The 26,103-nt window shown below is 36.3% G+C and overlaps 2 protein-coding genes across 2 annotated transcripts in view; one reads left to right on the plus strand and one right to left on the minus strand.

The window, feature by feature from the left end:
• Positions 1 to 288: 288 nt before the first annotated feature.
• On the minus strand, positions 289 to 22,205 carry LOC145468053 (NIPA-like protein 2). Its single transcript, XM_081451711.1, has 13 exons — positions 21,864 to 22,205; positions 20,419 to 20,487; positions 19,467 to 19,534; positions 13,150 to 13,253; positions 11,968 to 12,027; positions 11,034 to 11,086; positions 9,467 to 9,535; positions 7,563 to 7,659; positions 6,095 to 6,230; positions 5,468 to 5,556; positions 5,075 to 5,138; positions 4,385 to 4,485; positions 289 to 3,359 (listed from the first exon to the last, which is right to left on the minus strand). The coding sequence occupies exons 1-13, from the start codon at positions 21,906 to 21,908 to the stop codon at positions 3,214 to 3,216; spliced, it is 1,101 nt and encodes a 366-aa protein (XP_081307837.1). The 5' UTR covers positions 21,909 to 22,205; the 3' UTR covers positions 289 to 3,213.
• Positions 22,206 to 22,584: 379 nt separating this feature from the next.
• The window catches only part of LOC145468052 (AP-3 complex subunit delta-1-like), a 36,001-nt gene continuing 32,482 nt past the window's right edge, over positions 22,585 to 26,103 (plus strand). The window contains exons 1-5 of the mRNA XM_081451710.1: positions 22,585 to 22,781; positions 23,210 to 23,305; positions 23,933 to 24,013; positions 24,658 to 24,738; positions 24,876 to 24,983. Of these exons, the coding sequence (XP_081307836.1) occupies positions 22,722 to 22,781; positions 23,210 to 23,305; positions 23,933 to 24,013; positions 24,658 to 24,738; positions 24,876 to 24,983 (426 nt within the window). The 5' untranslated portion in view covers positions 22,585 to 22,721. The remainder of the gene's footprint in view (positions 22,782 to 23,209; positions 23,306 to 23,932; positions 24,014 to 24,657; positions 24,739 to 24,875; positions 24,984 to 26,103) is intronic.

Below are 26,103 nucleotides of genomic sequence, written 5' to 3' on the forward strand. Positions count from 1 at the left end.
TTGGCATCAAACAAGGCACAACTGGCTGCAAACTGCTGTGATTGGTTCAACTATTATTGCGATTTGAATTAAAATGTCAATCAAGTAAATTTGATCTCGCCATTCAACGTGATTGACACTAATGGTTATCAAACATTTTGGTGTTTTCAAGGGCGTACGCGATTACCAAATAAAATATTTAGTGGAGACAAACTTTGTTGACATTTTTGGCAGAGCCAAACAAATCTTGTCAACCTAGTGCGTACAGTACCTTACTAAACGACAAACAACTGACACTAAAACAGTCCATTTCATAACAATCCCAGTTTAATATTCAAGAAGATTTACAGCGATTCATAATACTGAGAATTTGAGATAAATGGACCTTTCGGAGAATACCTGTGAGTAGAAAATCCGCTGTGGAAAAAACTATCTACCTATCCCTAGCCTGCGAACGCAAGACGGGTTTCCGGCTGTCGCTTGTCTCCGCCGAAAATAACGTCTGCGAACCCGAGCCAGGAAACGATTTCTAGGATGTAATAACTTTTGTTTCTCTTTGGCCAATCAGATTCCATGATAGAATGAAACTCGAGTGCTCCTCGCAGCGAATATCTCGCGCAGTAGTTCTGGGGCCACTTGAGCTTACTGTGATTGGCTTAAAATTCCTACGTCACAGAAATCGTTTCCTGGCTCGGGTTCGCAGACGTTATTTTCGGCGGAGACAAGCGACAGCCGGAAATACGTCTGTGTTCGCAGGCTAACCCATCCCATAAGCGGAGATATTTTAGGATATTTGCCAAGTCTATATGCACACGCACCAAGGCATTGTTTGACTTGTAATGATTGCAAATATCACTAGCCACCAAAAACAAAACTAGTTTTTACCTTCTCTTAAAAGTTTTGAATGATGAAGAAAAATAATAGTTAATGCAACTAAAGTTTATAAATATTTGCGTTTAAGCAAAAGTTGGGGTCTTTCCGAAAGGTGTATGGTAACGGTTTCCATCTCTTTTCAAAATTTGGTGGATCAATACAATCTCGTTATACCACCGAGGCTACAACTGTCTATAACTGAACATTTTCTGAAATTCAACGTGGCTTTGAAACCGTTCCCTAGAATTTTCAGACTTAAGAAAAAGTTTTGTCGTTAACATGTTCATCATGATTCAATAACAAAATGGGCGTCATCGAGGTCGTTTCTTCAGTTACAGCCCCTATAAGTGGTGATGCATTACTATGGTAACCTGTTGTGACAAGATAGTGACCTTAACCTGTTCACCACTGACTGGGTTTTGGTTTGGTTCCATTATTGTAACATTACCTCGTAAACAGAGGTAGCATTGATCCATCAAATCATAATGTCTGGAAACTAGCCACCTTAATTGAACTATACAATTTCAAATCATGAATAAATAAAATGGTCCAATACTTTACACAAATAAAAATAATTTGTTACCTCTAAGAGATAAAAAAGAAAAATAACCGTGTGCCATGTTCTTTAACCTGTTAAACCCACATTAATTAGGCTTCGAACTGAAATGTAATGAATGGTTTAACTCTAACATTGCCCTTTGACAGACAAAATGGAAAAGGTGGAAACACTCATAGTTTTACAATTGAGAGAATAAATGAACATAGCCATACTGACAAATCTTTGTTAAGACTCATCGCAAAGTTTCCAATTTTTATGATATAATCAAACAATAGACCCTTTTCATAAATGCCGCCTGAATTTGAATAACAATACTTTGTTCATCCTTAGCCTTGTACTTATGTTTCAAGACAAACGATTTTTTACATGAATGTGGGGCCTAGGATGTATAAGTATTGTTATTCAAATTTAGGCACGATTTATGCATAGGGTCTATTAGGCAAGAATTCAAAAGTATTCTAAAAGTTGTGATACCATCACAGCATGATCACTATGAAAACTATCTCATCATGAACCTTGTATTCATCCCAGTACTGTTTTTTAATTAATTGGTGTCTCACTTGAAGGCCTTTAAATGAAATTGAAAAAACTGCCTTTATTACCAACTTTCTGCTCAATAATAATACACACTGAACTGCATTTTACTGCTGTACAGTTTTAGTTAATTGTCATGAGCATTTTAATAAACTCACACTAAAGGCTTGCCATGATGGACACTGTGCACTGAAATGTCTAATAAGATTTAATATATAACTTTACTGTTTGTGTCAAAGAAATAAACACAATTCTTCATCTTAGAAAAGATGTCTTGGAAATAAAACTAATACCATAGTAATAATAATAAACTTAATATGTACAACTCTCTGTTGTGTCCCTCAAGGACAAGAAGAGAGACTCATATGGAAGTGACAGGATTAGTAATCTTTAAGTCTTAGAAACTGTGATCCTCAAGTGAGTGAGCACAGTATTAGTGTCAAACATCTGATCACATTGTTGGTACAGACAATTTAAGGTGATTCTTTAGTATTACATTGCGCATCTCTACTGCGCACGATTTTCATGTCATTAGCGTACACACACAAGTGCGTGCCATATAAAACGTAAGAGATTTCCCTCAAACTAAGCTCAATCGCAAAATAAATGCTCCTTTTCTCTTAAATGAGCACGGTGACCCCCAATTTTTATTTCATAATTTCAATGAGAGCAATATCCTCAATAACTGAGAAAAAATTAGCAGAAATCTATGGCTACTTTTTGTACAAATGAAATAAATACTACAAAGAGGAGACAAAAAGGGCCCAACAGCGCATGTCCAAGTTATGTTTCCTTTAAAGGATAAAAAAATGCAGGGTTTTTTTCTGGGACATAGATGAATAAACAATCAAAGAAAGTCAAACTCGGTGTGATATAACATGCTGCATTGAAAAATAATTGAGCTTATTTGTTGCGTACGGAGATTACCAAAAGTCACCTGAATAACTGTATTTGTCAGCAGTGTGGCATGAAAACAAGCACAGTGACCCTCTCTTTTTACTATTTTTTAATATCTCCTTGTCCTGTAACAACAGCATACCAAGTTTCATCTGAAATCTATGGCAGGTTCTTGTACTAGGGAATCACCTTAAGCTAATACTGATGTCAAATGAAAAAAAAATTTTGATTAAGAAACTACTGCATGTATGCCTGTCAATTTCACACAAGTCCCTTTCCCACCCCTCCCCTTAGAAGTACAAGACTTCCTCAATAGTATTTAATTTAACAATTCTGTTCACACCAGACATTACTGATCCAAGCAGTGCAGGCTAGGTTTCCCCTTCAACCAATTGGGTCTCAGAAGTTGCTTCATAACTTGGCTTGCTAGGGAGCATGGGATACTCGACATGAGAGGCCGTCAACATGTTGTTGGGCTGAACTGCAATCAGTTTTGAGGATGACAGCGACAGGAATCCTAACAGAGGGAAAGGACAGTTAAACATTTCCTGGTACATAGAATTTTCCAAGACCCTAAGACAAACACTCTGGTACAAAAAATACTGTTATTATGCATAGCCTGAATCTCTCAACAACACATTATTTTAACTTAGAACACAAACTTTGAGCAAATAAGGTGTACAAACTGAAGAAAGATTTTTGTTTTCGATTTTCAGCTATTTTCATCTCTATATCAGGCCTTATACACATGTTGCTGAGACACCAAATTATTGATTCCCTATGAGATGTATGCTTCTTTTTCACATAGTTATTAGTATGATGTATCCAATCTCTGTTCTCATCACTTCATTTTAATCAGAACTTTTCTACTTCATCTTAAGCAACAACCACAGAAAGATTTTGAACCCAAGAGTTGAGCTGTGTGTATATTTGTTATTTTTATGATTGTTAATATTAATTTTTAACAACAAAGGTACAGTAGCCTCATGGTCAGTGCGCTCTACTCCAGATCAAGCGGTTCGGGTTCCAGCCCTAGCCAGATACATTGTGTCGTGTTCTTGTGCACCTCTTGTTCACAGTGCCTCTCTCCACCCAGGTGTATAAATGGGTACCGGCGAATTTAATGTTGGGGGTAACCCTGGGATGGAATAGCATCCCATCCAGGGGGGAGTAGAAATACTCTTAGTTGCTTCATGCTACTGAAACTGGGATAAGCTCCGGCAATCGCAGAAGGATGAAAAGCAAGCAGGGCAAGCAAACTACCCCACCCCTTAGCTCAAGGTCTGGATCTGCCATTGCTTACTAGCTAAGCTTTCAATTCCACATTTTTATCAAAATATACTGCTCTCACTATTTACAGTTTCCTAACAGGAGAAGAAAATATTGTGAACTGAAATTAACTTGTGCAAAGTTGTCAGAAATTACTTCAAAGTAGCCAGTTTAAACAACTTATGATGCCTGCTATGAACACTATACCCAGAACCTAAAGATACTTGCACTTCCTACACCCACCCACCCCACCCATATCACAAATCAACATACCAGGGAACAAGTCTGCATTTGTGAGCAACAACTGCTCATCAGATTCTTCTTGTTTTCTGTCTGATGTAATGTAATACACACCAATAAATGACAACACACACCTGCAAAAAAATGAAATATATTCCACTATTCCATATCTGCATTGTTATCAAGAAACTAAGGACACAGCTCATCACATGATTTCTCTTTGAACCAGTCAACACATACCAGTAAAGCCTGTTATCATTGAAAATTTATATGTAGTAAAGTATGTTATTTTTGACTATTTCTGACAAAACACGTTAAGACAGTTTGTAGCAAAATATAATGACATTTTGTGGTCCTTTTCCTGCCCTATTACTAGTCCAAAGACTTCCAGAGATGATTCCCTGATTCCCTCTCCTCCCTTCGTCTTCTTCTCAATGTTGCACAGCTGCAAAGCTCTGTGCTGTAAGAAACTCGATATTGGTTTGGTGAAGAGAGAAGGCAGGGGCACAAGATAAAAGGCAGACGCTTCATAACTGAGGTTACAATGCACTAGTTACTCTACAAGATGTGTATTGTCATTAAATATCATTTATTTATTTATTCATCATCACCCTTAAAAATAAGTGTTTTCTAGTTAACTATTTTGTTGATGATGGTATCTAAGAAACTATATGATAACAATACAAGAACTAAGTAAGTTTACACAAATAAGAAGATGCTCACCCAAAGAGAAACATAAATATTTCCAGGAAGGTAAGTCCATAGAATTCTTTATATAAAACAATACCTGAAAGTGAAAGGGAAATCTTAGTTGGCTGTAAAATTATGTTTTTTGTTCAAACAAAACAGTCCATAATACAAGTGACAAGATTTTGTCTTATTTTATATTTTGCATTTTGGTTTTTCTCCTGTGAAAGCAACCCCACTGCCTGTAACTTCAACCTGCAACATCAAACAATGTTTGCAGTTATGTTGCTTCAAGGAAATAAAAAATGTTTCATTCTCCACATTCCCTTATTCTTCTTTAAAGCACTACATGTATGTATTTTGCAAAAAGACAATTCTCTTTGATTTGAAAACTAAAGAATAGTGGCTACATCTTTGTATTGTACTCACCACTTATAATGGCACTAATTGTGAACAAGACAAAATTGGTGGGGACCACAACAGTGGCATCAAATGATTGCATAGCTCTGTTCAGGAATCTAAAGGCAAACAAAACTGTTTCAGAATTTCACTATTTTTAAAGTAAAACATCAGATGAAATCAGTTATCTACAAGTAAAGGACAACATAAACATTACAATCAAGATTTGAGGAATGCCTTGTATTGCATGACCAGCAGCCCTGCTCATTAAACAGGTCTATGTATATTCTATATATTTTTTTCAGTCTGTCACTGGTCAGAATGATTTATTTAAAAAACACTTCTTTTATGCCCCAGTGTCAAAATACAATTTTTATCAGATTGGGTGGAGAATTGACTACCATGCACATTGCTAACCCAAGTAAAGAGCTGTTATTGTGCACAACTGTCCAGAGACAAGAGAGCCAAAATAATAATGTTTGTTTCAATCCAGCTACTTGAAATAAATTCAGCCCCATCAAAATCAAGGTGACTTTCATTCAATATGTGACAAGATGAATTTTCTGTATTCTTATGACCAGAAGACTTACTTTTGCAGGGATATTATTAAGAGAACCTCAATGTTGGTCATGAGAAAAGTAAAAGATATTAACTTACTTGACTTGGGCAATTGCCGTGGTGATCATTACAATCAACATGACATAAAACAGTGGGTGCCCCAACTGACTGTTTCCACCCAGTGTGATGTTTATCATTGACGACACAGCTTTGGCTGATATCACAGTCAAGGAACCTGAAAAACAATAATTATAACAATAATAAATGTCTAGCAACTTTTGATGCTCAGAACATTTTTTGGTGAAGAAATATCAACTTACACTTAGCACTAAAATAATTGTCAATTAATAATAATTATTTATGCATACACCTGTAATTATTACAGGTGTATGCATTCTTTGACTAGTTATTTTTAAGAGACAGGAAGGGGCCAGTTAAAATTGCTTTCTCCCTCAACTGTAAACTTCAGTGTAAACACTTCTTTTTGTAACCCATGTTTGGTTTGTTTAAAGCAATTCAGAGACTCAAATACAGTACATGTACACGTACAACGTTGCTTTTGCCTTAATATGTATTTATTGATTCATTGATTCTTTTATTTAGGCCAACTGACTGCGAATTACTGATAAATGACTAAAGACTAATAATGATATAATACAGTTGAACCTGTGATTGCGACCACCTCTTGTAACCCACCACCTCTCCTTAGCGACCAGTTTTCCAACTCAAATTGCTATACATTTGGAACCTCTTGTATGCGACCACCTCTCCAAAGTGACCGCAACCACTTTTAGAGCTAAAAGTTTGAAATTTTCCATTGTTTTAAACCTCTCGTAAGCGACCATTTAACAGATAATAGAGCAGAAATTGAGTAATAAGGTGTTGCAACATGATCGCAATTCTGGATAGCTACAGTACAAGGGACAGAAATTTCTCAATGTGAAGCACCGGATTTTTTCTCGAAACTGACTTTTCACATGAAAAAAATAAAAAAATATTGAAAACATGGGGTAAGTCCAAGCAGTTACCTTATGCTAATGAGACAAAATTTTGACCCAATAATTATGATGTAAGCCCTTGTAAGTAACCACCTCCCATAAGTGACCACCTAGGCTTGACATTTTGGGTTGTCGCTGATGGGAGGTTTGACTGTATACTAAATTAACAATGGACTTTTAAATAATTATATCAAATAGAACACCTTCAGGAACTCAGACAGGTGTCTGCTTTAAGTAGCTACTGCATTATACCTTATATAACCAATACTTTACTCTAACAGTTTTCACTCCAGTTTTCACAGTATTTAAAGGAGCAACTACATATTGTAGTAGTAATTATACCCTCCTTGGATGGGACATACTTCACAGCATTAAATTGTAAATTAATCACCATGTAAAAATCATGTGTAAGTATTATGTCCAAGAACACAAAACAAGAACCTGACCAGCTTTGAACATGGAACAGGTCTTTAGATTTCATGCCAGACACTGTGCTTATGATGTTAAAAAAAAATTATGTAACAAACCATACAGAATTTGTGTCATAAGAGCACCCACTCCAAACTTACCTAACAGTGCCACAAGTAGCAGAAAGATAACCACATTTTCTAGGTCATAGCGCCATTGAACAAGCAGTAAAATACAAAACAGTACAACTTCCAGACCCTAGAAACAATAGGTTATAACAATTAGACTATCAGCCCAAGCTTTCTCTGAGTGAATAGTCAACAAGGCATTAATTCATTGAAAACTCATGGTTTTAGACCAATTGTTTAGCAGACTCTGTAAAGAATAACAGTTCAAAACCTCGAATTTTAATATTAGGTATTTTCAGTCAAAACAAATTCATTGTTATTAAATCAATAAAATAGAGGGCAAAATTACTGTATGCTGATTGGTCAATGAAGAGGGTATTTTTTCTTAATTTTGCTTGTGAAGAGGGCAGAATTACTTGCTCACAATTGGTCTTCAGGTTGCTTAGCAACAGCTTATGCTATTGAGAAGTTGTTGCTAAAAATTTTCTGTAACAATGGTGTCTCGTTTTGAGATACTTGACAAGGAATATATCAAAGAATTAAAAGACAAGAGCAAAAATGAAAACACCAGAAAAAGCACAGAGTACTGGAAGAACGTTTTCAAAAAGTGGGCAAATGAAAGAAACTTTCAAGCAAATTTAGAAGAGTACGAGACCGATGTCCTCGACCAAACACTCTCGCAGTTTTATCCTGAGTTACGAAAAGAAAACAGGGATGACTACGAGCCCGACTGCCTGAAAGTAATGCAGGCATCACTGGAGAGTTATCTAAATCAAAAGCCTCTCAAAGTCCATCATCCAAGATAGGGAGTTTCTTAAGTCCAGAGAAGTCCTGGAAGGCAAGGTCAGGAAACTGCAAGAGCAGGGCAAAGGAAAGCAACCAAACTGACCCAGAAGTTAGAAAAAAGAGGAGCAAGAAGTCCTCTGGCAGAATGGCCAGCTTAGCGTGAAAACCAGACTAGTCATCCCCAAAATGTATGCCACAAGGAGTGAGGAAAGGTGTCCTGTCATGTTGTTCAAACGATATCTGGGGAAGCGACCAAGCGAAATGAAGAAAAGCGGTCCATTTTACCTCACTGTCATTGACAAGCCGGTTTCAAGCGTTTGGTAGAAGAAAACCCCAATGGGAAAGAACACCATATACACAATCATGAAAACCATGAAAAAGAACTCACTGCTGAAGGATCTGTGTCCCGAGGAGAATTTGACCAACCATAGTGCACGAAAAACCGTGGTAAAGAAGCTTAAAAGTTCTGGTATCCCGAAGTGTGAAATAAAGAATATCACAGGCCACGCATCTGCCAACGGGCTTGACGATTACGACTCAGGAGACGAACGTGAGCAGCAGATCATTTCACGAGCCATTGACAACACCGTTCCTGTTCTTTAAGAGATGCTTTAAGTCAACTTTATCCTGCAAATTCCACTGCATCTTGGTGTGCTCCGGCCATGTTTACAATTTCAGTCACTGCAGCATCACCTTGAACATTGCCGGGAATGATGCCGTTCAGAAGAGCACAAGTGATATAAGGCGAGGATACAAGCATATCTTCATCGCAGAATCAGATTCTGAGTGATCTGAAGGCGTCTTGAATGTTTTAACTTAGTTTAAAAAAGCACTAACTTTATATTCTCAAAGTTGAAAGTTTGTTAGCAGGCCTGGTTGTCAATGTCCTGGTATCTTTGTGCAAAGAGCGCATACAGAAATTCAGTAATTTTCCCTCTATTTCATTAACAAGTAATTGCGATTAGTCCTCGTAAAATTAAGGATTAATATCACTTGTGTTTTCAGAAGTAGCTGAAATTGCCCTCGCTGCTGCATGACTTGGGCAATTTCAGCAACTTCTGAAAACACGCGTGATATTAATCCTTAATTTTACTCCGCCCCATGCGATTACCTATACAAATTTATATGTTAAGTGAAACAGAGAGACATACCAGATATACAAGAAAGGGCCACTGACGCAAATAACTAGCCAATTCTTTTCCGGTCAATTCTGAAAATTCCTGTCAGATAAGAACAAACTCAAATATGATTTGAAGGATAGTGGTGGACTAAGTCATGTCAAAAAACGGTTGATTGGTAGGGGGTGGGGCAGAGATGGAGGATCCCTTCCTTACTCTAAATAAGAGCAGAGGTGGGTGGGAGAGCTGAAAAAATTTCAAGTGAGTGCTTTGGAGCTTAAAGTGCATATGACATGAAAAATAACTTCTGCTTACTTGAAAGGCCTTTTAAAATACAGAAGAATGGCGTTTTTCTTTTTGAAATATCTTTTTTTGTTTTAGAGATATTGACGTTTTTTATTATGCAAATCAGATCATTGATGACGTCATATTGTTTGCAACTAAAAACTGGTAAAATACTGAATAAACGATATCTCAGGAAATATTGAAGCAGTGTTCTTGAAACTTGGCACCAGAAATGTGTATCACAAAAGAAACAAAATGACATCCTTAATGCTGTTGCCATAGCAACTCTTTTGGCTCCAGTCTTTTTCTGTCAGAAAACCAAATATCCCCATTTGCAACCTCTAAAGTGAGACAAAGGGTCCTAATTGGAACAGACATAGTTCCCATATTGTCTTAACTCCCATCATTAGATCGGGTGGGGTAGATGGTTCTTGGTTTAAGACAAAAACTGGGAATTCAGTTTTTATTAAGACAGCACCAGCGGCAAACTTGTTGTCATGGCAACAGCACTAAGGGTGTCATTTTTTTCAGCTGTTGTGATAACTTGTAGGATGTGGCAGATACAACTGGTTTACAGGTCACTGTAGCACAATCTCGTAGCACAAAGCGTCCGGTTTCCTTGAAGCAAAGGGACTCGAAAACTCAAAGCACTGTTGCTGCAATTCGTGCAGCAGCACTACGGATAATATTTTCAACAACCGCTTTCTCTTATTTTCATGTCTTTTTTTACTTTATGGGTGAAGATATTGTTTAATTGAGGGCTGGCCGTTTGACCAAGTGTCCCAATCATTTTGCAATTTAAGAATTCGCACTCATTTAGCTGCCTACATAAAATATCATGAAAATATCCAATTAAATAGACTGAAAAGCCCCAGGATCGACTCTCCACCTCTTCATGTCTAAGGTTACTGTTATTATCTGCTTAACAGCTCTGAGACGTTTTTTGGGGGGCTTTGAAAAGTATTCTCTTCTCCCATAATCACTCTAAATTTTCAGCGCAGCATGAGAGTAATACAACCAGTGACGTCACTAGGCTGTTTTGGCTGCACCAAGATGGCAGCCAATTTTAGGCTTAACCAGCCAACTTCGAACGGCCGAAAAAGCAGTTTTCGCTTACCGCATGCGAAAAAAAAGTCTTCATTGTTTCCAAGTAAGGTTGAAACTTTATTACTGAGCAAAAATCTCACATAAGAAAATTTCGTGTCAGTAGTACTTTAAGCGACACAGTTGTTAATTGAAGTTAATAATCTTGAATATTCATGCATCTTTAAAACAATCCTTCAAATGCTAACTAACTAAATACATTTTACTATACCTTGGTTGAGAATGTTATGAGCAAGAAAGCACCAACTATTGCAAGAGTGACTCCTGTAAAAGGCAAAAAGAATTTTATTTTAGACACTACACTGCAAACAAGACCCCAAGGGAACATTCCTGGACCTGACAACAATCACATGTTGTGCCAAAAATACTACTGACATGTTGTTAAATATCATTGTACATGTAATAACAGACGATACACTTGGCAAAAACCTACCAGGGCTGTCATTAAGTTTTGAGTCACCTGTACCCTTGTTCTCCACACCTGTAGCAAACTTGTTACTTTGTGGGTGAATTTTTTCAGCAACAGGTAATTTCACCTGTAGCATCAAAGGAAATCAAGCATACTCAACCGTAATGACAGGTGTTACAGGCTACAGCCCTTAATGACAGCCCTGCCTCCAGTTTGTAAATGCCTGTTATAATTATAATAAAAATTGTGGTTATTTTCATTAATAGAAATGACATAGTTTAAATATATAATTTATTAAAATATCTCAACTTTCTATCATGCTTTCTTGACAGAGTAAGTCATATTGGCTACTGCAATGTACTCTATATTAGCAGCACACATTAAACACTCTTTGTTTGCACATGTACACTGTACACAGTGTATTGTCTGCTTGTGATTTACTTCTCATGAAATTCTTGTGTTTGGATTACCCTCATTGGCTTGTGAACCACAGACTGAAATGAATGATGGTCCACATTTACTTAAGTTGGTGGCAAAATTACAATTAACACATACAGTTATTACATAAGCCATTTATGTGTTCTTTTGTTTGCCTTCAAATTACCCCTTCTTGCCTCGTTCTTAAACTCGAAATTCAAAAGAATATTTTCCCTTGAATGAGGCAACAAGGGCTAATCTGCAAGCAAACAAAAGAACACTAAAATGGCGGCGATTTTGGAATAAAGTGTATAATTACCAAAAACATCTTGGTATCGTACTCTTTCTCTCAAGAATACAACAGCAATGATGGCATTAGCTGCAACACAAGAGCAATAAATGTACCATGACACTGAACAGTAGAACAAGCTGAAAGTCTACATGTTATTGAAATATAACTGACTAAAAATATCAAGAGCTATGTGCATGTTTTCAACAATCACTACCCTGTATCATTATATCTTTTTTCCTTTACTGCCATGTAATGTGGCTAAATATCATTTAGGCAAGGTTAAACTCGAGCTAATGCAGCCAGCTAGCGTGCCCATCCAGCTAATATCATTTAGGCAAGTTAAATATGAGCTTATGCAACCAGCGGTTTCCGCGTTTGGGAGTACGTGACCTGTGGGGTGGCCTTCAGGGGTTTTGCAGGGGTTTATGGTTTACTGCATAATATTGTTGTAGTGTATTCTGCTGATTGTTGTGGATCAGTTGGACTGCTTTGCTCGCGAATCATTGCGGATTCTTGCACCCTCTCCTCCCTCCCGTTTTGTTCTTGGTCAGGGTAAGTATTCTCCAGGTAAGTAGATTCCACTGAATTTCTTTCAGTGTGACGGTGCCTGTTAGCGGACGCTCATTGGGTGGTTCCTGCTTTCCAGGGTTACCATGGATACCTCCTAGCGGCTTATGGCTTTGGCACCCCGCTAACCTTTAAGGCACCAGTTCCCAAGCTCATCTATTTGTGATGAGTTTAATTGTAATTAATCTATTTATTCTCACAAGAACAAAGAAACTCAAAATAAGGAAAATTCAGTTATTTTCAAAAAAATCACCTTGTTTCAGAATATTGAAAATACAATACAGTAACTACATACAATACAACACAAACTTTATTTCAAGAGGATCATGCTAAATACATGTTAGTAGTACATAGCTCTAATTAACCTGCGGTCCTCAAATAATAAATGTCTCAAAAAATAACAAATGTCACCATATTTCCTTCCTTGTTCGTTCAATTATGAGTTACCTTACCCTTAACTAGCACTGGATGACTTCATGCCATGAAAATTACACAAATAAACAGCATACACTGCTTGTTATATTGTACAATCACCTAATTGTGACTGACCATGAAATCCACTATAAATAAAACTCATATTGAATTTTTTATTTGTTTGTTAATGTCTCGCACAAAACTTTGTTTATGAAATAAATAACATACCTATAACAGTGGTGGTTCCTAGAGGGGCAACAAGCGATGCTGGAGAAAACCCATAGGCAGAAAAGTTCCCTATTTCTCCAAGAACCATTAATATCAGGCCAACCCTAAAAACACACAAAATATAAACAAATTGTATTATAAACATGCAGACTAAAGCCCTGCTGTGAATCTACAGTATCTGCATGTATTTCTACTGTATAGTTGAACCTTCCCTTAAGACACCAGCTCCCTGACCGTAAAGCCACTTCTTGTAAGTGACATGTGCCAATTCTCTCTCAGGAATAAAGAATGAATCTCCTGGCCAGTCTCCAGTATGCAGTTCAATTCTTGTCAAAGGAAAAGGGGAGTCTGGGACCAATAACTTACTAGACCAATAAATATGGGGAGATTTGCAATGATTATTTGCATGGCCTACTGTAGCCTAAAATCAGCCATTTTGTTTTTAATTGAGGAAAGGGAGCCTTTTCTGTGTCTGAATATAGAGAGGGAGGGTGTATGATTGCAGGTTAGGCCTAGTGGAGATGAAGGTGGACTAGTAAGTCAGACATCTGGATGTAGTGTTGGCCTACATGTAGTAAGGTATATCATAGGGGTTGATATGGGATCCTGGTGGGGATAGGGAGTGACTGAGAGGGGTAGGAAAGGATAGGGTAACGGACTGACAGGGGGTGGGTGGTATGCATATTATTCTTTTTAAGAACCCCCCAAAAAGTAAAAAAATAATGATAGTAAACCTGGTTTAAAAAATATTAAAGCAGGCTGAGGTAAAAATTATACCACAACATATATATATAAATGTACATGTATACACAGAATCATTGGCCTTTCTGTTGACGCACAAATATTTATTGAATCTCTAATTTAGTCATACAAGATACATGGAGTGCACATTACACCAAGAATAAAACACAATACTGGTAGTTATACCAGGCTATGTTCCAGGTGAAACCTTAACTAAAGGCTTTTTAAGTCAAAAACCCCAACTTTGTTTGATTAAACCCTTGAAATGTCAGATGTTTACAAGTCTACAAGTAAAAAAGTAATTCCAAGTTGACAATAAATGAGGTACTAAATACTAAAACACTGTATTCTTTCAACCTCGAACATTAATATTTAAGAGTGCCTGCCTGTAAAAATCAGACAAATTCTTAATTTCGCGGCAAGGGTCGAAAATTCGATTTCGCTCATATTCTTATGGTAGATAGGCTAGGGCATGACAAAAACTACTGGATAGTTTTTTTGGCAAAATATCCTTTTATTTCAAAGAAATATGCAAATTACCAAATTCCGTTAAAATCGTCGTTTGACGCACCATTTTATTAAGCAAGTTTGAGTATGGTTAGCCAAATGTTGCAAAATTCAACAACTTGGACCTTCATATTCAACAACTTATATTTATGTTCAACAACATATATTTATATTCAACATTTTATATTTATATTCAACGATACGCATTTTCTTTCAACTTCAACCCAAATTATTTTCATTCAACAAAAATATTTGTTCAACTTCAACCAAAAATAATATCATTCAACAAAAATATTTGTTCAACTTCAACCAAAAATAATTTCATTCAACAACAATATTTGTTCAACTTCAACCACAATTATTTTTATTCAACAATAAAGTTCCCGGACATTCAAAATAGTCATTCAACAAAATTCCCCGTCCCACCCCCTGAACTACCCCGAACGCTGTCACAAATCCCTAGTGTTTTGGGTACCCAAAACACTGAAAGCGTAAAACTGATGCAAGTGAAATCATCCACAATTCTGCTCAAAACCCATTTATCTTCTTACGAAGCTTTGTCTCAATAAATTAAAGCGTTCTTTAGCTTGATATAAACACAATACATCTCTGAAAATAGTCGCAATTCATAACAGACTGTCTGATCCGAGTCCGCAGTTATAACGACATATAAAACCGAATTCACGCGCCAAAGATCCTTGTATGAACATGCGCTTGGTGCCTATTGATAACCCTTGAAATGCACGTTATTCAAAACGAGAAAGGCGCTTTCTAAACCTCCGATAGTGCGGCGATTAAAATCAATATGCGAACGAACGGCCGTCACGCAATATGCAGGTCTCAAGCTGTGACCGACCTCTGTATGTGTTGCCTGTCGGAAATAAACTCTGGCTTAGACTTGTTTGTCGCTCTTTCCTGAATTCGGTTTTATATGTCGTTATAACTGCGGACTCGGATCAGACAGTCTGTTATGAATTACGACTATTTTCAGAGACGTATTGTGTTTATATCAAGCTAAAGAACGCTTTAATTTATTGAGACAAAGCTTCGTAAGAAGATAAATGGGTTTTGAGCAGAATTGTGGATGATTTCACTTGCATCAGTTTTACGCTTTCAGTGTTTTGGGTACCCAAAACACTAGGGATTTGTGACAGCGTTCGGGGTAGTTCAGGGGGTGGGACGGGGAATTTTGTTGAATGACTATTTTGAATGTCCGGGAACTTTATTGTTGAATAAAAATAATTGTGGTTGAAGTTGAACAAATATTGTTGTTGAATGAAATTATTTTTGGTTGAAGTTGAACAAATATTTTTGTTGAATGAAAATAATCTGGGTTGAAGTTGAACAAATATTGTTGTTGAATGAAATTATTTTCGGTTGAAGTTGAACAAATATTTTTGTTGAATGAAATTATTTTTGGTTGAAGTTGAACAAATATTTTTGTTGAATGATATTATTTTTGGTTGAAGTTGAACAAATATTTTTGTTGAATGAAAATAATTTGGGTTGAAGTTGAAAGAAAATGCGTATCGTTGAATATAAATATAAAATGTTGAATATAAATATATGTTGTTGAACATAAATATAAGTTGTTGAATATGAAGGTCCAAGTTGTTGAATTTTGCAACATTTGGCTAACCATATTTGAGAGCCTCGCATGCAAAGCCACATCATTCTTCCGTCTTTAAAACACTCAAATATTTTTGTGCAATGTTTAAATGTGTACTGGGTTGATTTTAGGGAAAGTTGCGTTGTCGTTTTGGGTGCAAAATAATTAAATTTCGAAGACATGTATTTCATTCACTTAAAAGTACTTCATGAATATAATTAATTTTCACCATGTGCGAAACCTTCAAATGGATCAAGCTTCTGGTGGTTGAATCGCAGAAGGATGGTCTACAGATTCCTGTAAAAACTTCTTTGGGCAAATGATTGTGAGCGATGCAAGAGCTTTTCAAAGTACGTCAAAAATGCAAACATTTGACCATCCGTCGTCAAATTTCAATTTACGGGTTAGACATATATTTTAGCATGCGCCACATGACTTGACCTATGTTAAGTTGAAATAGACACAGAGCTGATAATTTCAAAATGTTCTAACCTCATTTGCTGTAAAAGGCAGGTCCAAAGCCGATTTGATGTGTTTCTGTCACCATTCGTCGCACATAAAGCAGAAGTTTGCTTTTGTTTACATAACGTCCGATGTACATCACCAACTGTCAACTTATTTAAAGGTCGAATACCATGAATCTGTGACCCTCTTTCGACACATATGATCACCACTGCATCTAAGTCAAAAACGGCTAAGTCATTTGTAGATAGTTGCTTGCTTTGCACTACACCAAACTATTACGTTTGATCATCATGGTTTGATGGCTTGAATCCTTACTTGCAGCGGTTCCTTGTTCGTCACGCAATGCTGTCATCCCATTTTAGGGGGTAGGGGTAGGACAATTTCTATCCTAATACGTAAGGCTCTGTAAGGCTTGGAATCACTGGGAGCATACAATCGTGTTGAGTAGGAAGAGATTGAAATAAGAAATGAAAAGAATGAATAGTTTACCATTGCCCCTGTTGTTATCTTTTACTTGACCACCACTACCTACATGCCCTGCGTAATACTGTAACGCTAAACTCATACCTAGGTCTTTTCGCGCTATGCAATTATTTTTGTTTATACATGTAATACAGTGGGCTACCCCCAGGGAAATGGGTGGTGACCGCTTAATGGGGCTAGCCGCTCAAATAGAGTTTGGTGTACCTTGAATATTTAACTTTTCACCATCTTTCTGCGCTTATGAACATCACTGCATCTAAGTCTAAAATGGCTGAGTCATTTGTAGATAGTTGCTTGCTTTATGCTTCGCCAAAATATTGCGTTTGATCGATTGCTGACCATTGTTGATAAGCATGTCGGCGCAGCACAATCTTACAGCCGTTATTTGTTCGTCACACAATGCTGTCACGGCATACGCTGCACATTATAATCTATTTTGTATAGAGTGCTCTCAGGATAAGTGAAACAATTTAATCATTGTTCATCTGTTTGTTCATATATATAATAATATGTGTATATTTATATAATCGTGTTCTATAGAGTACGTGGCGTCGGTCCAAATCACGTTTGTTGTACGTTCTGACGTTTCAGACAACAGCTGATAAAGCTAGTGCCTGTACTCACTAGAATTTAAAGAAAATCGCCATAAACAAATTATAGATCAATGAAGCAAGAACTACCTGAAAATAAAAATAGGAAATCACAACATGTCTAATTCGTGAGAAAAACAGACTAAATTTAATTAGTAATTACGTGAGTAAATAACCCTGGCCATGCCATTTTACTTGGCGTATTTTGTTTGCTTGGTAGTGAGGCATTGGTATGTAACAGAAAATAGTGGACTGTTGTCAATACAGTCCAAAATTATCATCAGTAAAATATTGTAAATAAAACACCTATTGACCGGTTACCTCCGCGGCCACCATTTGGTCATTCCGATAAGGGTTTCATTATTGTCTTTACCCCTATTAAGCGGTCACCCAAAATTTAAGAACTTTGTTTTGGAAAGGGCAATGGCAGATAAGAGTCTGAAACTGAAGTGCATGACGAGTGATAATTCAAACACACGTCTATCATGATTGTCTTGAATTGACTCCATGTTCGCCAAGAAATTTATAGCCCGACAGTGAAAAATTAAATATTCAAGGTACACCAACCTCTATTTGAGCGGCTAGCCCCATTAAGCGGTCACCACCCATTTCCCCGCGGGTAGCCCACTGTGTTACATGTATAAACCAAAAGTAATTGCATAGCGCGAAAAGACCTAGGTATGAGTTTAGCGTTACAGTATTACGCAGGGCATGTAGGTAGTGGTGGTCAAGTAAAAGATAACAACAGGGGCAATGGTAAACTATTCATTCTTTTCATTTCTTAATTCAATCTCTTCCTACTCAACACGATTGTATGCTCCCAGTGATTCCAAGCCTTACAGAGCCTTACGTACTAGGATAGAAATTGTCCTACCCCTACCCCCTAAAATGGGATGACAGCATTGCGTGACGAACAAGGAACCGCTGCAAGCAAGGATTCAAGCCATCAAACCATGATGATCAAACGTAATAGTTTGGTGTAGTGCAAAGCAAGCAACTATCTACAAATGACTTAGCCGTTTTTGACTTAGATGCAGTGGTGATCATATGTGTCGAAAGAGGGTCACAGATTCATGGTACTTGACCGTTAAATAAGTTGACAGTTGGCGATGTACATCGGACGTTATGTAAACAAAAGCAAACTTCTGCTTTATGTGCGACGAATGGTGACAGAAACACATCAAATCGGCTTTGGACCTGCCTTTTACAGCAAATGAGGTTAGAACATTTCGAAATTATCAGCTCTGTGTCTATTTCAACTTAACATAGGTCAAGTCATGTGGCCCATGCTAAAATATACGTCTAACCCGTAAATTGAAATTTGATGACAGATGGTCAAATGTTTGCATTTTTGACATGCTTTGAAAAGCTCTCGCGTCGCTCACAATCATTTGCCCAAAGAAGTTTTTACAGGAATCTGTAGACCATCCTTCTGCGATTCAACCACCAGAAGCTTGATCCATTTGAAGGTTTCGCACATGGTGAAAATTAATTATATTCATGAAGTACTTTTAAGTGAATGAAATACATGTCTTCGAAATTTAATTATTTTGCACCCAAAACGACAACGCAACTTTCCCTAAAATCAACCCAGTACACATTTAAACATTGCACAAAAATATTTGAGTGTTTTAAAGACGGAAGAATGATGTGGCTTTGCATGCGAGGCTCTCAAACTTGCTTAATAAAATGGTGCGTCAAATGACGATTTTAACGGAATTTGGTAATTTGCATATTTCTTTGAAATAAAAGGATATTTTGCCAGAAAAGCTATCCAGTAGTTTTTGTCATACCCTAGCCTATCTACCATAAGAATATGAGCGAAATCGAATTTTCGACCGTTGCCGAGTTATAATTTTCCATTTTTATGGACAGGGACTCTTAAAAATTATAAATAATATGAAGACCAAGAAAAAACATACCACCATATTTTACTCTTTAAATAATGAGTTTCACTTTTCTCTTCTGCTTGGCGTAGATGGGAATATTTCTATAATAAAATGAAGGAGAATACGCAGTCAAACTTTAACATTCTTCTACCGCCAGGCATGAAGAATTCATGTAGGGAAGTATTTTTACAATTATTATAAAAATAATCTTACTGACTAATGATATTCTGCATAATGTGAATTATTAATGGGTGCATTCATCCAGTAACTGTAAGGGTTTCATAATTCAAAACTGCTATTAAAACAATCATGCAAAACTAAATAAATGAAAAATCTTGCTCAAACAGAATAAAACCACTCATTTTCACTTTTTTTATTGAATGAGATACTGTGGCTATATTTTTGCATCCATTTGACAGCAGACATACACTGTACATGAAGAGAAAATGCATCAAGAATCTCTCTTTAAACAAAAAATAGATAAAAATATTAATAAACGTATCTTCTGCCCAAATTTCACTTCTGTCCATTTCCATTCCTTTAAAGACACTGATGATACAATACATGTGTATTGAAGTTCATATAAAATAACCCATAGTTTCTTAAAAGGAAGGAAAATTTATATCAGAAACTGCTTACAGTACATCAGGCATTGAAAGTCAGTTAACTGAAAGGTTCAGAAGAAACGTTTCCATGCAATTTTTATATTTATAAAAACTCACATCTCAAAATTACACATGAAAGGACATAAAAACTCCATAAATTTTGCACAGAATAAGCTTAAAATCAAGTTACACATAAAAATACTTGAAAATACTTGAAACACACGTATCAACGAAAAATTGCAAATTAAAATAGCACAGACTACTTTTCAATTTGCTTGAACTGCAGAGAGAAGACAAGATATAATAATGGAAGAGAGATTTAAATAATTGATGACTCAAAACCTCAAAGACTACTCAAAACATAAACATTCACAAGTAACCTGTATATTCATTGAGATGCTGATAAGAAGATTTCCAACAATTGCCAGTGCAGCTCCAATGAAAATGTTCTGTGGAAATAATGTTATCACATTGTTATTACAATGCAAAATTACATTTAAATAATTATTTACTTTCAAAACAATATTCTATGGCTAAATTCATACTCTATCTGATCAACAACATGCAAAAAGTTCAGATGAGAACTGACTGAAAATTACCTACCTAATGGAAAAAAAGATAAAAAAAACCTTCCTAATAATTTGATGGAAAATACTTCCTTGATGAAGAGCAAAATAGATTAAATCAAATTGTACATTAAAAAATCCAATTTTTCAATTATACAAGAAATGTGATGACTGGTCTGTTACGTACTTCCAGTATAAAACTTTGCCTTCTGAAAATGTTTGAAAAGGTGAAAATTAAATTTGAAAACTCTACGGACAACAAAGCTCTTTAGTTAATGATAACATCTTTTGAAACTTGTTTGTGGAAGAAATAAAGGGTTACAAAATTAAACCAAAAATACACTAGGAAAACCCTTTTTTGCCTATAATTCGAATTTCTATTAAAATTTTTCCACTGGAAATAGGACAAATCATTTTTAATGGCTCTGAAAACTTAAAACAAATAGAATAAAGCAGAATATAGAATTTCATTTCCTTGAAATATTAGACAGGTGAATTGGTTTCTTGAAACAAAAACAATCCAGTTTTCTTTCCATAGCGGCAAGAGTTTACAGTTAAAAAAAGAGTTATTGTTTCAATTGAAGAGAGCACAGTGATAGATAAAGAAAACTCAACGCGGATAACACTGCAAAAATAATAATATTGTAATACTAGTAGTATGAATTCCCTTGGCGCGGGAAATATGGTGTCAAAATTTGTCAAGCATGTAAAACGCGTCAAAGCTGTTGCCGAGTCCTGACCGACGCGGGACTAGAGTTGTGTATTTCACTTAAATTTCATAATATAGATATATCCCTGGCTTTGACAATATATTCTTATTTAAAACACTGGTTACGCGTGTTCAATCAAGTCTAGTGCATTAGGAAATAATAAAAGAACCGAAGCGATAAAACTTGAATTCCACCCTTCGATCGCAAAGATATTCGATCGATGAAATTTACAACGGTTGTGCATGATCTCAAGACTTTTACCGAGCAGATTAGCGATCGAAGCTTCGTATTCGAATCTCTTGAGAATAGAAGAACAACTAATCAAAGTGAATCTGTTCGTGATAGTTTTGCTTTCCATCGCTTGTAAAAATAAAAAGTTGAGTTTGAAGGCCGCCACAAAATTACGATGAGCGTTCCATTGAAAACAATAGCACTGTAACCCTAAAGCTCAGTGTTAACAGTTTAGAAAGAAATTGTCAAAATAGGTTTATAAATTGTAAATTAAGCTTATTCGATCAGAGATCTAGATGACATAAACTTTTAACACACCTTTGACGAGAGCCCTTCGGTGCCCATATTTTGTACACCATCCATATTTAGCCAAACTCAACATTGGCGGCTTACAACTCAGCAATTTCGATGAACAGAGGAGATTCGTAGCACATTTTGTGCCTGCGTCAAGGTACAACCTGTCGTCTTTGGAAGGACCAGAGAGCGAAGCGATTCCCGTTCAAAACGAGAGCAAACCACTTGAACCGTGGCTTTCAAAAGATACGGCATAAATTAGCGCGAAGATTACATTCGCTCTCAGTCTCCAGAGAAATCATCGGTACTTCCTTTTTGCCAGGCTGCCAAGCTTATCCCCCCTACCCACTCGGGTTAAGAAATTTATTTTTTGATGACGAGAACATTTAAGGTACAGTTTTAACGCGAAGACCAATGACCGATTGAGAAATTTTTAAATTTTTAAATTAATTCTGCAAAAATTGAATACAGTTGTCATTCTTCAAAACAAAAACTAAAAATAGTTTGATCTTAGAATGGATTTTGATTTGATAAATCTTTGAAACAAATTGGGTGTACAAAAATACTTAAAAGTAATCTTAAGCGATAATACTTTGAGTTAAATATGCTCGTCTTGGCTGACAAGGCCTGACAATGCCGTTCGATCATTTATCCGGCTGGCTAGGGCTTGAACCTTCTCCCGTGTTACCCCTCCCTGGTCACAAATAACCATCGTTTCTAAGAAATTATTACCCAGAGTTCATAGCAAGCTTTTTCCGCCATCTTAGAAGCATCGGGGGAGGATCGGTTTTCGTTTTGGAAAATGCCGTAGAAAAAGTACTTTGTGGAGGAATTTAATCAATATTGCCCTTTGTGTGGCTTTGAAGAGGACTATCATCCATAATGTTTGAAAAGAATCTTACGGATCTTGTCCGTGGCATCAGGAACAACAAAAGCAATGAGGTACATAGAACTAGGTTATACGATTTCCCCTCATCACATGAGCATATTTGTTACGGTCAATTATATGGACGACGTGGCATAGACAAACATATCATTCAGTTTATTTTGATCTCTGTTATGTGAAAATGTGTGCTTAACCCGTACATTAAAAAGCTCGGTTATGTATTTTTGATGCTTATTATTTAGATTTTTTTGTTGATAAATGAAATGAATTGAAATGCTTGTCTATTTGTTCGCTGTAAAATTGACCTGGTAAATGGGTTATTACGTTTCCTTGGAACTAAACAAGATTTATTATAATTGTTAGCCATGTGTGAGTTTTAAATAGAGTATTAAGTTGTTGCAAACTTGTTTCAACTAAATCAAACTTCACTTTTGAATCATTACACTAAATTGAAACTAATAATTCCTGTTGTATTACATGACAGGCTAAATACATTGCAACCTGTCTAGATGAAATAAAACAGGAGCTTAGACAGGAAAATGCTGCTGTAAAGGCCAATGCAGTCTCCAAACTCACTTATGTAAGTATATTTACCCTTAAATGTATGGCTTCAAATGCTAATAATTTCCCTAGTAATGAATGTTTCTTTGAGTGTTATGTAGGCTCTTAATTTAAAAGCACCAAAGTTGATGATATCCCTTTATTAACCAAAAACTAGAGCTATTAGTTTCTTAAGAAACTGCAATCCTGCATCACCCAGCAAGTGAAACATTTACAGCTGATCTGCTCTATTAGAGGGCTAACACTTATGAAATTTCAATGCACTGTCTTCTCATGCCTGTCCACTGAACTACAACATTTAATAGAACAGTTATCTAAAACTATTCTAGTGGAAAGTTCAAAATTTTTTTGCATTTACTCACTGGCCCTTTTAGGCTCTTTCGTCATCATAATCAGTTCTCATCGCGCCATCGGACACATAAGGCCTTTAGGCTCTTTAAGGCCCTTTAAAGGGATACAAGATTAAACAAGAAAACGGGACAGAACCAGCTGCTAGTTTAAGTTTAATCCCTTTCATTCTTATTATGACCTATTACAGGAGGCTCAATATTATACCCTGATTTATTAAAACACCACTATGCCGGACTGATACCGCTATACTGTACTGATATGTTTGTTTTTTTTGAATCATTGTATAAACCACTAGCTTCAAATGCTGGGCTATGACATCAGCTGGGCTGCATTCAACATCATAGAAGTCATGAGCTCTTCAAAGTTTACATTCAAGGTAACAAATTAAATTTGACATCCCATTTAATATTAGTATGGGAATTAAATTGTAATTCCACATGTACATGTATGTATGCACAGTTGAAAAGCCTCTGTACATCAACAGGTGACATATTCCCTAACTATAACTAGGAAATTTCTATGGAGCTATGGTGTTCTGGCTGTTAGTATATAAGGCTTCAAAGTTTGAACCTAATCTTACATTGTTGTTATGTCATGTTTTATGGCAAGAAACTTCTCAGGTATTTGTATATGCATTTACATTTGCCCTATCAGTTCAGACACCTTACCATTTGGCGAGTTGTTCAGCTGGGTTTAATATCCACAGCCATGCACTCTGCAGTCTGGTACCTTATCAACTACACTACTGTGGTGTAACCAGGTAGTCGTGATCAGGCAAACATGCCGTACAGTTTCAGGATATCACTGATAATTATATGAATGTGTACTTTACCCACCAATTCCTGAAGAAGAGAGGAACAGGAGCAGTGGATTATCAAAAACTTGCCTGTTCTCACATAACTGAAATATACACATGTAACATAGGATCTATAATTTTATAGAACTTTGTTTATTATTCCTGGATGGTTATCAATGCTTGATATTTGCAAGTCACATTGTCCGTTGTTGTCTTTTAAACAGAGAATTGGTTATCTGGCAGCATCACAATCATTTCATGAAGATTTGGATATTCTCATGTTGACAACAAATATGATTAGAAAGGTGTGTAATAATTCTTTATCGAACATTGTGTCATTATTCGCGTGTACATTTATTTACTGTTGGGTCACCACTGACTGTCCATGTTGTATATTGGACAAATGATAATAAAATTAATTTTTGTTATTATTGTTCCTCAGGACCTGTGTAGCATGAACATGTATGATGCTGGTGTTTCATTATCAGGGTTTGCTTGCTTTGTTACTCCAGATTTGGCAAGGGATTTAGCTAATGATGTTATGTCATTGGTGAGTGTCACAATGATGCAATTATACATGAAGTGGGATCCCCGTGACTTTGAAATCAATTGCTACCTAAAGTGATCTGATATGACCTTTTTTATCTAAAATAAATTAATTATAGGCTTCATAAAAACTACCTTTAGTTTATTTTTTAAAATTGTTTTAATTGTTTCAAAACAAGAAGATCTTTCAGATCTTATAACCGCACTTTTAAAATTAAACTGTTTTCTTAACACTACAGTTGCAATGCAGTGCACATTCCAAAGCAGTCCTTGATGATTCATTGACTACCATAGACACCACATCACTTGATCAACACAAACTGTATCATTGCACCATCAGTCGTAGCCGTTATGAAATCTCTGATGACGTAATGACTTCCAGCACATGTCATAATATGGGATCTTGAGTGACTGGAAGAAAAAAAAAAAGGAAAAAGAAATCGGTTTGAACCTCTTTCCAGCAAATGTGGCACACTGGAAGCTGAGAAAATTACCCTATTTCCGGCCATCATTTTTCAGCTCTTTTCGTCATATCCCCCCTTGGGAGGGTTTTGTAAAGTTAGCGAATTAGTATGCAAGCCACTGTAATAGTGATTGCCGTCGGCGAAATGTTTATTTGCTCAAAAATTGCGGCCAAATCTTTTGGAGATGGATGTCAGGACATTTGTAATGATACAGAAAGTAATTTGGGACCAGTTGTTGGCTTGTAAGGCTGAGATTATCCAGAAGTAAGCTTTTTTTAACTTGAACCTAACGAAGGCCATGCAGTGAACAAATTGAATATATTATCAGCTCTTCTCACTGTGTCGTTCTGTTTTTTGTTTCGTTCTCTTTTGGAGCCCATCAAGGTCATTTTTATGTCTAAATAACCTGAGAAAGTTCAAAAAAGATGTTCATCTTCAATTTTCAGCTCTCAGGCAATAATCCTGGATTTTTTTGACCGAAACGTTGGTTTGTGTTCTGTTCATGTGTTTCGGTGGGTATGGGCGACCGTCGCTTCCTTTGTTGACTCAAGCAATGAAGCGAGGTGACAAACAAAGTATAATTATATTTGGTTCTGTCGACTGTTCACAGTCCCCTATTTTTCCATGAGATCGTAAATGTCGATCGTCGAGTTCGATAAG

This window comes from Orbicella franksi, chromosome 14 (assembly GCF_964199315.1).
Source record: "Orbicella franksi chromosome 14, jaOrbFran1.1, whole genome shotgun sequence".
Lineage (NCBI taxonomy): Eukaryota > Metazoa > Cnidaria > Anthozoa > Scleractinia > Merulinidae > Orbicella > Orbicella franksi.